At 48.3% G+C, this 12699-nt stretch overlaps 1 protein-coding gene across 5 annotated transcripts in view; it reads right to left on the reverse strand.

The window, feature by feature from the left end:
* pam (peptidylglycine alpha-amidating monooxygenase) overlaps positions 1 to 12699 on the reverse strand; it is a 156090-nt gene that overhangs the window by 112092 nt on the left and 31299 nt on the right. For all 5 annotated transcript variants that reach the window (XM_036976720.1, XM_036976721.1, XM_036976719.1 and 2 more), the window contains one exon: positions 6272 to 6359. In XM_036976720.1, the coding sequence (XP_036832615.1) occupies positions 6272 to 6359 (88 nt within the window). The remainder of the gene's footprint in view (positions 1 to 6271; positions 6360 to 12699) is intronic.

Here is a 12699-nt window from a genome sequence, read left to right on the forward strand (position 1 = left end):
CACCATCCATCTACACCTCAACACAACTATCATACTATCATATCCTAGAACACCATCCATCTACACCACAACAGAACTATCATATCCTAGAACACAGAAGGTAATAGTGTGCCCCTGGCTTGATATGGAGACCGGCAGTTATGGTTAAAGGCCAGTAACGCCTTACATTGTTTCTCCTGATAGCTAGTGTCTAGAAGATATTCCCGTCATTTGTTCCAAATGAATACACCACACTCAAAGATTAGGAGCAAGCAGCAGCAGCAGTAGCAGACGCTTCCGTTAAGAGCCTCACGCCTCCCAGATTCCATTTCATGCCTTTGTGCGTTCTGGGAAACACCATTAAAAGCATATTGTCTTCACTTTTGACACAATAATGACTAGCCTTACTACTTTTCACCCTATTCTTCCTGTTCCAGAGAGCTCACAGCTTGAACGGTGTAGCAGTGTGTACTCATCATTGATGTTGACCCCCCTGTAGCACTCGAGTGTGTTGCAGAGGAGAACCGGTGCAACGAGGGCTAGGTGACAAGAGTGGGTTAAAAACAGCTTTCCTTTTTCAGGAGTTTTTTTTTTTTTTTTAGCTCAATGTGGAATTGTGTGGATGTGCTCGCAGTGGGCTAAGCAAGTGTTCTGATTGGGTAGACACATTGTGTTTGTCCCAAATGGTACCCAGTCTCTTTATAGTGCACTAGGTAGCAACTAGGGTGCCATTTGGAACAAACACTCTTGGTATGGCCTATTTTCTTGCCCCCCCCACTGATCCTCCAGAGCTTCCTTGTGATTTCAGAAGCAGCTTCACAGGCAGTTTCAGAATATATCTCAACCGCTTTTCACTCGAGGAATGCCAAATGTGCTTTCAGAGTGGGGAGGAATTTGAAAATCACCCCCGCAGGATAGCTGAAGAAGAGATGCATTTTTTAAATGAAAAACAGGGTAGCAGAATGGATGAAAGGAATTAAAGCCCGAATGGCAATTGTGATGGTCGTTTGGAATTTGATAGTCATAGTCAACACACGGTGCTCTTAAAAAAAAACTGATTTGATTAGAAAACATACTAATTTCTTTGTGTATTTTTGCTGTGTGACTCTAGAGGTGTATTCTGATTTGACCCTCCCAGACACAGGAAGTCAGTAGATGCTGAGCCGTGTTTCACTTGAACGTTGCGGTAGCGTAATGTGGTCTTCGTCTTCCTCATCACATACACTGAAGAGTCCATTCTGAGGGGAGGAAAGATAAACAGCCCCTCCCGACGAGCGACCTGCAGCACCCACCCCCCTCACACACCCACACCACCCTGTACAGGGCTCCCATGATCTCTGTTGTCGAGGTGACAGCAGTTGCTATGGTAACAGGCAAGTTTATCAGTGAGCGTCTGAAAAGGTCTCCTCTTCCCTCTTGTTTCTTCTCCTTTTTTCTCTCTTGTGCGTCTCTCCCTCCTTCTCTCTTCTGCCCCTCTCCCTCCCTCTCTCTTCTGCCCCTCTCCCTCCCTCTCTCTTCTGCCCCTCTCTCTCTCTCTCCAGCCTCTCTCCTCTCTCTCTCCAGCCTCTCTCCTCTCTCTCTCCAGCCTCTCCCTCTCTCTCTCCAGCCTCTCTCTCCTGCCTCTCTCTCTCTCTCTCCTGCCTCTCTCTCTCTCTCTCCTGCCTCTCTCTCTCTCTCTCCTGCCTCTCTCTCTCTCTCTCCTGCCTCTCTCTCTCTCTCTCCTGCCTCTCTCTCTCTCTCCTGCCTCTCTCTCTCTCTCCTGCCTCTCTCTCTCTCTCTCTCTCTCTCTCCTGCCTCTCTCTCTCTCTCTCTCTCCTGCCTCTCTCTCTCTCCTGCCTCTCTCTCTCTCTCTCTCTCTCCTGCCTCTCTCTCCTGCCTCTCTCTCTCCTGCCTCTCTCTCTCCTGCCTCTCTCTCTCCTGCCTCTCTCTCTCTCCTGCCTCTCTCTCTCTCCTGCCGCTTTCTCTCTCTCTCTCCGCTCTCTCCCTCTCCTCTCTCTCTCTCTCTCTCCTGCCTCTCTCTCTCTCCTGCCTCTCTCTCTCTCTCTCTCCTGCCTCTCTCTCTCTCCTGCCTCTCTCTCTCCTGCCTCTCTCTCTCTCCTGCCTCTCTCTCTCTCCTGCCTCTCTCTCTCTCCTGCCTCTCTCTCTCTCCTGCCTCTCTCTCTCTCCTGCCTCTCTCTCTCTCCTGCCTCTCTCTCTCTCCTGCCTCTCTCCCTCTCCTGCCTCTCTCTCTCTCCTGCCTCTCTCTCGCTCCTGCCTCTCTCTCTCTCTCCTGCCGCTTTCTCTCTCTCTCTCTCCGCTCTCTCCCTCTCCTCTCTCTCTCTCTCTCTCTTGCCTCTCTCTCTCTCCTGCCTCTCTCTCTCTCTCCTGCCTCTCTCTCTCTCTCCTGCCTCTCTCTCTCTCTCCTGCCTCTCTCTCTCTCTCCTGCCTCTCTCTCTCTCCTGCCTCTCTCTCTCTCCTGCATCTCTCTCTCTCCTGCATCTCTCTCTCTCCTGCCTCTCTCTCTCTCCTGCCTCTCTCTCTCTCCTGCCTCTCTCTCTCTCCTGCCTCTCTCTCTCTCTCCTGCCTCTCTCTCTCTCTCTCCTGCCTCTCTCTCTCTCTCTCCTGCCGCTCTCTCTCTCTCGTGCCGCTCTCTCCCTCTCGTGCCGCTCTCTCCCTCTCTCGTGCCGCTCTCTCCCTCTCTCGTGCCGCTCTCTCCCTCTCTCGTGCCGCTCTCTCCCTCTCTCGTGCCGCTCTCTCCCTCTCTCGTGCCGCTCTCTCCCTCTCTCGTGCCGCTCTCTCCCTCTCTCGTGCCGCTCTCTCCCTCTCTCGTGCCGCTCTCTCCCTCTCTCGTGCCGCTCTCTCCCTCTCTCGTGCCTCTCTCTCCCTCTCCTGCCTCTCTCTCTCTCCTGCCTCTCTCTCTCTCCTGCCTCTCTCTCTCCTGCCTCTCTCTCTCTCCTGCCTCTCTCTCTCTCCTGCCTCTCTCTCTCTCTCCTGCCTCTCTCTCTCTCTCCTGCCTCTCTCTCTCTCTCCTGCCTCTCTCTCTCTCTCTCTCCTGCCTCTCTCTCTCTCTTGCCTCTCTCTCTCTCTCTCCTGCCTCTCTCTCTCTCTCTCTCCTGCCTCTCTCTCTCTCTCTCCTCCCTCTCTCTCTCTCTCTCTCTCCTGCCTCCCTCTCTCTCTCTCTCTCTCTCTCCTGCCTCCCTCTCTCTCTCTCTCTCTCTCTCCTGCCTCCCTCTCTCTCTCTCTCTCTCTCTCCTGCCTCCCTCTCTCTCTCTCTCTCTCTCCTGCCTCCCTCTCTCTTTCTCTCTCTCTCTCTCCTGCCTCTCTCTCTCTCCTGCCTCTCTCTCTCTCCTGCCTCTCTCTCTCCTGCCTCTCTCTCCCTCTCCTGCTTCTCTCCCCCTCGCCTCTCTCTCTCTCCTGCCTCTCTCTCTCCTGCCTCTCTCTCCTGCCGCTCTCTCCCTCTCTCGTGCCTCTCTCTCGCCTCTCTCTCCCTCTCCTGCCTCTCTCCCTCTCCTGCCTCTCTCTCTCTCCTGCCTCTCTCTCTCTCCTGCCTCTCTCTCTCTCCTGCCTCTCTCTCTCTCCTGCCTCTCTCTCTCTCCTGCCTCTCTCTCTCCTGCCTCTCTCTCTCCTGCCTCTCTCTCTCTCCTGCCGCTCTCCCTCTCTCCTGGCGCACTCTCTCTCTCCTGCCGCTCTCCCTCTCTCCTGCCGCTCTCCCTCTCTCCTGCCGCACTCTCTCTCTCTCTCTCCTGCCTCTCTCTCTCTCTCTCTCTCCTGCCTCTCTCTCTCTCTCCTGCCTCTCTGTCTCTCTCTCCTGCCTCTCTCTCCTGCCTCTCTCTCTCTCTCCTGCCTCTCTCTCTCTCTCTCCTGCCTCTCTCTCTCTCTCTCCTGCCTCTCTCTCTCTCTCTCCTGCCTCTCTCTCTCTCTCTCCTGCCTCTCTCTCTCTCTCTCCTGCCTCTCTCTCTCTCTCCTGCCTCTCTCTCTCTCTCCTGCCTCTCTCTCTCTCTCCTGCCTCTCTCTCTCTCTCCTGCCTCTCTCTCTCTCTCTCCTGCCTCTCTCTCTCTCTCTCCTGCCTCTCTCTCTCTCTCTCCTGCCTCTCTCTCTCTCTCTCTCTCCTGCCTCTCTCTCTCTCTCTCCTGCCTCTCTCTCTCTCTCTCTCTCGCCTCTCTCTCGCTCTCTCTCCTGCCTCTCTCTCTCTCTCTCTCTCCTGCCTCTCTCTCTCTCCTGCCTCTCTCTCTCTCTCTCTCCTGCCTCTCTCTCTCTCTCTCCTGCCTCTCTCTCTCTCTCCTGCCTCTCTCTCTCTCTCCTGCCTCTCTCTCTCTCTCTCTCCTGCCTCTCTCTCTCTCCTGCCTCTCTCTCTCTCTCTCTTGCCTCTCTCTCTCTCTCTCTCCTGCCTCTCTCTCTCTCTCTCTCCTGCCTCTCTCTCTCTCTCTCTCCTGCCTCTCTCTCTCTCTCTCTCCTGCCTCTCTCTCTCTCTCTCTCTCCTGCCTCTCTCTCTCTCTCTCCCCTGCCTCTCTCTCTCTCTCTCCCCTGCCTCTCTCTCTCTCTCTCTCCCCTGCCTCTCTCTCTCTCTCTCCTGCCTCTCTCTCTCTCTCTCCTGCCTCTCTCTCTCTCTCTCCTGCCTCTCTCTCTCTCTCTCTCCTGCCTCTCTCTCACTCTCTCCTGCCTCTCTCTCACTCTCTCCTGCCTCTCTCTCACTCTCTCCTGCCTCTCTCTCACTCTCTCCTGCCTCTCTCTCTCACTCTCTCCTGCCTCTCTCTCTCTCTCCTGCCTCTCTCTCTCTCTCCTGCCTCTCTCTCTCTCTCCTGCCTCTCTCTCTCTCTCCTGCCTCTCTCTCTCTCTCTCTCTCTCTCCTGCCTCTCTCTCTCTCCTGCCTCTCTCTCTCTCCTGCCTCTCTCTCTCTCCTGCCTCTCTCTCTCTCGCCTGCCTCTCCCTCTCTCCTGCCTCTCTCTCTCTCTCGCCTGCCTCTCTCTCTCTCTCGCCTGCCTCTCTCTCTCTCTCGCCTGCCTCTCTCTCTCTCTCTACTGCCTCTCTCTCTCTCTCTACTGCCTCTCTCTCTCTCTCTCCTGCCTCTCTCTCTCCTGCCTCTCTCTCTCCTGCCTCTCTCTCTCTCCTGCCTCTCTCTCCCTCTCTCCTGCCTCTCTCTCCCTCTCTCCTGCCTCTCTCTCCCTCTCTCCTGCCTCTCTCTCCCTCTCTCCTGCCTCTCTCTCTCCTGCCTCTCTCTCTCTCTCTCTCCTGCCTCTCTTTCTCCTGCCTCTCTCGCCTCTCTTGCCTTTCCCTCTCTCCCACCTCTCCCTCTCTCCCTCCTCTCTCTCTCCCTCCTCTCTCTCTCTCTCTCCCTCCTCTCTCTCTCTCTCCTCTCTCTCTCTCTCTCCTGCCTCTCTCTCTCTCTCTCCTGCCTCTCTCTCTCTCTCTCCTGCCTCTCTCTCTCTCTCTCTTGCCTCTCTCTCTCTCTCTCCTGCCTCTCTCTCTCTCTCCTGCCTCTCTCTCTCTCTCCTGCCTCTCTCTCTCTCTCTCCTGCCTCTCTCTCTCTCTCTCTCCTGCCTCTCTCTCTCTCTCTCCTGCCTCTCTCTCTCTCTCTCCTGCCTCTCTCTCTCTCTCTCCTGCCTCTCTCTCTCTCTCTCCTGCCTCTCTCTCACTCTCTCCTGCCTCTCTCTCACTCTCTCCTGCCTCTCCTGCCTCTCTCTCACTCTCTCCTGCCTCTCTCTCTCTCCTGCCTCTCTATCTCTCTCTCTCCTGCCTCTCTTTCTCCTGCCTCTCTCGCCTCTCTTGCCTTTCCCTCTCTCCCACCTCTCCCTCTCTCCCTCCTCTCTCTCTCCCTCCTCTCTCTCTCTCCCTCCCTCCTCTCTCTCTCTCCCTCCTCTCTCTCTCTCCCTCCTCTCTCTCTCTCTCCTCTCTCTCTCTCTGCAATGATTAGAGGGGTCCAGCTGATTCTTTAAGTGTAGTAGGGCAGTAATACCCAACACTGATTATTTAAGTGTAGTAGGGCAGTAATACCCAACACTGATTATTTAAGCGTAGTAGGGCAGTAATACCCAACATTGATTCTTTGTACCCTAAGTGTTGAGGGTTTGGTTTTTATCAAGTCTAGTGCTTGTATTCAGGCTCATGGGGGTGAGGAAGTGAATAAAGTCTCTTTGTACATTTGTTCTTCGTTGTGCTACAATGGACAGATCAACAAGTCTTTACTAACACACAGCTGTTGTGTATTCTACAGACTGTCTGTTTGGTCAACCAGGTAGATTCATGTGTAAAGTACTGTAGAAATGCATAGGGAAATTCTAGCTCACGTACTGTGTTGTGGTGTGCTTTGACTTACCAGTAGTTGGTGGTGGAGACTGGTGTCCGGCAGCCATACAGGAGCATGTGATGGGCTGTGTCCATACTGGCATGAGGCTCAAAATCCACTGAGGGGAAAGAACAACACAATTACAGGGTTAAAGCCCTTGGCAAAGCACTTGTCTCCACAGGGTTTGTTTTAGGAGGAGAATTCCACTTGTCAAAGACAATTTATGCTAGTCTCCTCTGATTCTTCGAGAATAATGAGGTTGTTTAGACACCTTAACGTCCAGGATGTTGACTATGTCTTGTGTTTGGATGAAACAACCAGGTCTTCATAATAAAATTTTAAAAAAGAGGCATTTAGCTACTGAGTGGACAAAACATTCATTACACGTTCCTAATATTGACTTGAAGCCCTGCCTGCTTTGGCCTCAGAACAGCCTCAATTCGTCGGGGCATTGACTCTAGAAGGTGTCAAAAGCGTTCCACAGGGATGCTGGCTCATGTTGACTCCAATGCTTCCCACAGTTGTGTCAAGTTGGCTGGATGTTCTTTGGGTGGTGGACCGTTCTTGATACACATGTGAAACTGTTGGAAGCGTGGAAAAACCCAGCAGCATCGCAGTTCTGGACACAAACCAGTACGCCTGGCACCTACTACCATACCCCCGTTCAAAGACACTTAAATATTTTGTCATGCCCATTCACCCTTTCAATGGCAGACATACACAATCCATGTCTCAAGGCTTAAAAATCATTATTTAACCTGTCTCCTCCCCTTCATCTACACTGATTGAAGTGGAATTAACAGGTGATATCAATAAGGGATCATCACTTTCACCTTGATCCTCCGGGTCAGTCTATGAATTCCTAATGTTTTGTACACTCAATGTACACAGTGCATTCCTTAAGTATTCAGACCCCTTGCCTTTTTCCACATTTTGTTACGTTACAGCTTTATTCTAAAATGCATTAAATTGTTTTTTTCCCCCTCATCAATCTACACACAGTACCCAATAATCAAAAAGCAAAAACAGTTTTTTTTTACATTTTTAAAAATGAAATATCACATTTACTTAAGTATGCAGACCCTTTACTTAGTACTTTGTCGAAGCACCTTTGGCAGGGATTACAGCCTTGAGTCTTCTTGGGTGTGACGATACAAGCTCGGCACACCTGTATTTGAGGAGTTTCTCCCATCCTTCATTGCAAATGATCTCAAGTTCGGTCAGGTTGGATGGGGAGAGTTGCTGCACAGCAGTTTTCAGGTCTCTCCAAAGATGTTCGGTCAGGTTCAAGTCTTGGCTCTGTCTGGGCCACTGCTGCATTGTCTTGGCCGAAGCCACTCCTGCGTTGTATTGGCTGTGTACTTAGGGTTGTTGTCCTGCTGGAAGGTGAATCTTTGCCCCAGTCTGAGGTCCTGAGCGATCTGGAGCAGGTTTTCATCAAGGATCTCTCTGTACTTTGCACGTTCATCTTTGCCTCGATCCTGACTAGTCTCCCAGTCCCGCTGAATAACATCCCCACACCACGCTTCACCATAGGGATGGTAGCACGTTTCCTCCAGAAGTGACGCTTGGCATTCAGGCCGAAGTGTTCAATCTTGGTTTCATCAGAGCAGAGAATCTTTAGGTGCCTTTTGGCAAACTCGAAGCAGGCTGTCATGTGTCTTTTACTGAGGAGTGGCTTCCGTCTGGCTAATCTACCATAAAGGCCTGATTGGTGGTGTGCTGCAGAGATGGTTGTCCTTCTGGAAGATTCTCCCATCTCCAAAGAGGAACTCTGGAGCTCAGTCAGAGTGATCATTGGGTTCTTGGTCACCTCCCTGACCAAGGTCCTTCTCCCCCGAGTGGTTTGGTGGATCCAAACTTATTCCATTTTAGAATGATGGAGGCCACTGTGTTCTTGGGGACCTTCAATGCTGCAGACATTTTTTGGTACCATCCCCCCAGACCTGTGCCTCGACATAAATCCTGTCTCGGGGCTCTACGGACAATTTCTTCAACCTCATGGCTTGGTTTATTCTCTGACATTCACTGTCAACTGTGGGACCTTATATAGACAGGTGTGTGCCATTCCACATCATGTCCAATCAATTGAATTTACCACAGGTGGAATCCAAGTTATAGAAACATCTCTAGTATGATCAATGGAAACAGGATGGACCTGATCTCAATTTTGATTCTCATAGCAAAGGGTCTGAATACGGTATGTTTATTTTTTTATACATTTGCAAAAAAAATCAAATAAACCTGTTTTCGCTTTGTCATTATGGGGTTATTGTGTGTAGATTGATGAGGGAAAAAAATAATTAAATCATTTTTAGAACAAGGCTGTAACATAACAAAATGTGGAAAAAGTCAAGGGTTCTGAATACTTTCCGAAGGCACTGCATGGCCAGTGTATATTTATGGCTCACATATATAGCCAGTATATGTATTGTCAGTTTAAACACTCAGTGGCCAGTTTCCTAGGTACACACATCTAGTACCAGGTCAGACAGCCCTTTGCCTCCAGAACAGCCTGAACTCTTTGAGTCATGGAAACATTGCAAGAGATCTAACATGTGTGCCAGGAAAACATTCCTCACACCACCAGCCTGTACCGTTGACACCAGGCAGGATGGGGCCATGGACTCATGCTGTTTACGCCCAATCCTGACTCGGTAATCAGCATAACGCAACAGGAACCAGGATTCGTCAGACCAGGTAAATATTTTAGCTGATCGGACTGGAACCCGGTGTGGTCGCAATAGCCCATCTTTGACAAGGGACTGACGAGTTGTGCGTTCTGAGATGGCGTTCTGCACACCACTGTTGTACCTGTGCCGTTATTTGCCTGTTAGCTTCCACGATTCTTTCCATTCTCCTTCTAACTCTCCTCAACTAACTTTTTTTTTCGCCCACAGGACTGCCGCTGACTGGATGTTTTCTGTTTGTTGCATCATCATCGGTAAACCCTAGACACTGAGATACTAGAGAACCTGCATGCCTGGCACCGATGATCATACCACGCTCAGTCGCTTAGGTCACTCGTTTAGCCCATTTTAATGTTCATTTTAAAAGTAACAATGTCTCGATACCTGTCTGCCTGCTTTATATAGCAAGCCACAATTTCCGTGAACGGGGTGGTGTATGGCCAGGTATATACGGTGTATGGCCATGTATATACGGTACATGGCTCTGTGAAAACCTAAAAACAACCTCAAACAACACAACTGCAAAAACAAATTATTGAAATAGTTCACAGCTCATATTAAATTGGGGAGTAAATTGAGAAGCGTAGGCTACTGTTTATACTCAGAGCATATTTTGAAACATTAAAAAAGGTGACACTCCTCACTTTTTCTTCTTCATTAGGGAAGCCAGGCACTGCAGGCTTGGCAACGGTAGACGCCGGCAAGAGCTTCAGCTCTGACAGAAAGTCAATGCTCTCTCCACATGAAAGTGATGAAAACCCCCAGGACGGGCTACTTGGCGCGGCCCAGTATAATCTCGGACCTGAATAATGAATGGGGCTTTTCTGACAGCAGGCCGAGCGTGGGGGGGGGGGGGGGGTGCTTCTTTTCTCCTTCATGAATTTTCATAACAGCACCATATGTCAGATTGAGTGTACTGTGTATGCAAGGAGAACAGCAGCAACAGTTTGACGGGTTCTCCTTGAATTCCTGTTTTTTTAAGATAATATTTGTCTTTCTCTATCCTAGCAACGCTATTCGTATGAGTAACAAGTAAATGTCTAAATTGAGGTCTTTTTTTTTTTTTAATGAAATGAAAGGTGGCCTTTCTTAGCCTTTTAGCTGTATTGTTTCGTTTAGTCTAAAAGAGGTCTAGGACTATTCACTCCAGTAACAAATCACATTTTTTGGGATCACGGTGGTCTGTATTTCTCTGTTGTGAGTTTGGAGGTGAGAGCAGAAGACCCTTAGCTCAGTGGGCTGCCCCCCTTCTATAGCCGCTCTCGCCCTGCCCCAGTATCCCTGTGTCCACGGAGACGACACCCCATAATTAGGCAACAAATGCCTTTGCATTAATCACGGCTAAACAGATGTGCTTTACGGGAGGACTGGCGGCTCGTGAGAAATGAGTGAGCGAGAGAGAGAGAGAGACGATGGAGACATCACTCCTCTCTAAAGCCCTGTAGGCATGGGGCTCGTCCTGGCTCAACCCTATGGCAAGCAATACTGGCTTTATCCGCCTCAGTGGGCTAAGTTAACACAGGGTTAATCTCTCCCACAGGCCCTATTTACTCATTCTCAGTTATTTTTGGAGGGATGTAGATAGTCATATCTGTATGCTTCAGCAAAATATTCTGGTTGTGGTTGGATTTACATTACGGTTGGAGATAAGAATCAAGAAGGTTTGGGATAATAAGGCTTGAGGTGTTCAATTCCGCGAGGCCATGTCGTAACCCGTGGCGTCGAGTTTGTTGTCATAATGAGATTATGCCGATTCAGGCATGTTCTGTTTACAGTACGCAACACAGTGTTGAGAAACTTTAAAACATGTCACAGACATCGTGGCTATGTCTACGGTGTCCTCATAATGTAAGGTTGTGTTTAGTAACTTGAAAACACATTGTGGTTGTAACTATGTCCTCATAATGTAAGGTTGTGTTTAGTAACTTGAAAACACATTGTGGTTGTAACTATGTCCTCATAATGTAAGGTTGTGTTTAGTAACTTGAAAACACATTGTGGTTGTAACTATGTCCTCATAATGTAAGGTTGTGTTTAGTAACTTGAAAACACATTGTGGTTGTAACTATGTCCTCATAATGTAAGGTTGTGTTTAGTAACTTGAAAACACATTGTGGTTGTAACTATGTCCTCATAATGTAAGGTTGTGTTTAGTAACTTGAAAACACATTGTGGTTGTAACTATGTCCTCATAATGTAAGGTTGTGTTTAGTAACTTGAAAACACATTGTGGTTGTAACTATGTCCTCATAATGTAAGGTTGTGTTTAGTAACTTGAAAACACATTGTGGTTGTAACTATGTCCTCATAATGTAAGGTTGTGTTTAGTAACTTGAAAACAAATTGTGGTTGCATGTGTCCTCCATAATAGTGTTTCTGACAGCACTGAGGAAAGATATGGTGCAAGATGTTGTTTCACTCGCGCCGAAAATAAATAGAACGCTGCCGTCCGCATTATCCCAAATAATCCTTCGTAAGTCATTTAGAGAAATTGATCATTATGCCAGGGACTTCCTATATCCATCAACTCTCTATGTAGCGTCTTTCCCTACTGAGAATTGATGCTAATTGCTAAAGATACATGTGTAAGTAAAACAAAAGGACTCATATATATATATATATATATATATATCTGCTAGATATTGACTACTTCTCTTCTAGTTTTTTCAATAAACATTTGTGTGTTGAAAATGCCTCACCACTTGTATAATCTATTTTAAACAGACATACATACCTCACCAGACACAACACTATGGGTTCCTTAACGGTAGCCAAAACCATAAACAGATTTTCACTTGGTTATCTACAGAGTCATGTCATGATGGAATGATCTGCTACCAGAGGTTACTCAGTTATGTATAGAGTCATGGTGGAATGCTCTGCTTACCAGAGGTTACTCAGTTATCTATAGAGTCATGGTGGAATGCTCTGCTTACCAGAGGTTACTCAGTTATCTATAGAGTCATGTCATGATGGAATGATCTGCTACCAGAGGTTACTCAGTTATGTATAGAGTCATGGTGGAATGCTCTGCTTACCAGAGGTTACTCAGTTATCTATAGAGTCATGGTGGAATGCTCTGCTTACCAGAGGTTACTCAGTTATCTATAGAGTCATGTCATGGTGGAATGATCTGCTACCAGAGGTTACTCAGTTATCTATAGAGTCATGGTGGAATGCTCTGCTTACCAGAGGTTACTCAGTTATCTATAGAGTCATGTCATGGTGGAATGATCTGCTACCAGAGGTTACTCAGTTATCTATAGAGTCATGGTGGAATGATCTGCTACCAGAGGTTACTCAGTTATCTATAGAGTCATGTCATGGTGAAATGATCTGCTACCAGAGGTTACCCAGTTATCTATAGAGTCATGGTGGAATGATCTGCTACCAGAGGTTACTCAGTTATCTATAGAGTCATGTCATGGTGGATGAATCTGCTACCAGAGGTTACCACGCAACATTTCCTGTCTCCTTATGTTACATAATGGAAACAGTTTTCATGGGCACAAAAATGGAATGCTTCTAACCGAATGCTTAGTCACCTTAACTTGATAATTAAAACCTAAATCGATACTGTCATTAACATGGATCTTCAATAATTATGCAAAATACTTGATGCGCATTTAGTGTCCAGCTGATTAGTTAGGACGTGATATTTTCACACATCATCTGTGTGAAAAAGTGCCGGGGGAAAAAATAATTTCCAGAATATTTTGGTGTCTCATTCGTTACACCGGTGAAGACAGTTGCATTGGATCTAATATC

Source organism: Oncorhynchus mykiss, chromosome 5 (genome assembly GCF_013265735.2).
Source record: "Oncorhynchus mykiss isolate Arlee chromosome 5, USDA_OmykA_1.1, whole genome shotgun sequence".
NCBI lineage: Eukaryota > Metazoa > Chordata > Actinopteri > Salmoniformes > Salmonidae > Oncorhynchus > Oncorhynchus mykiss.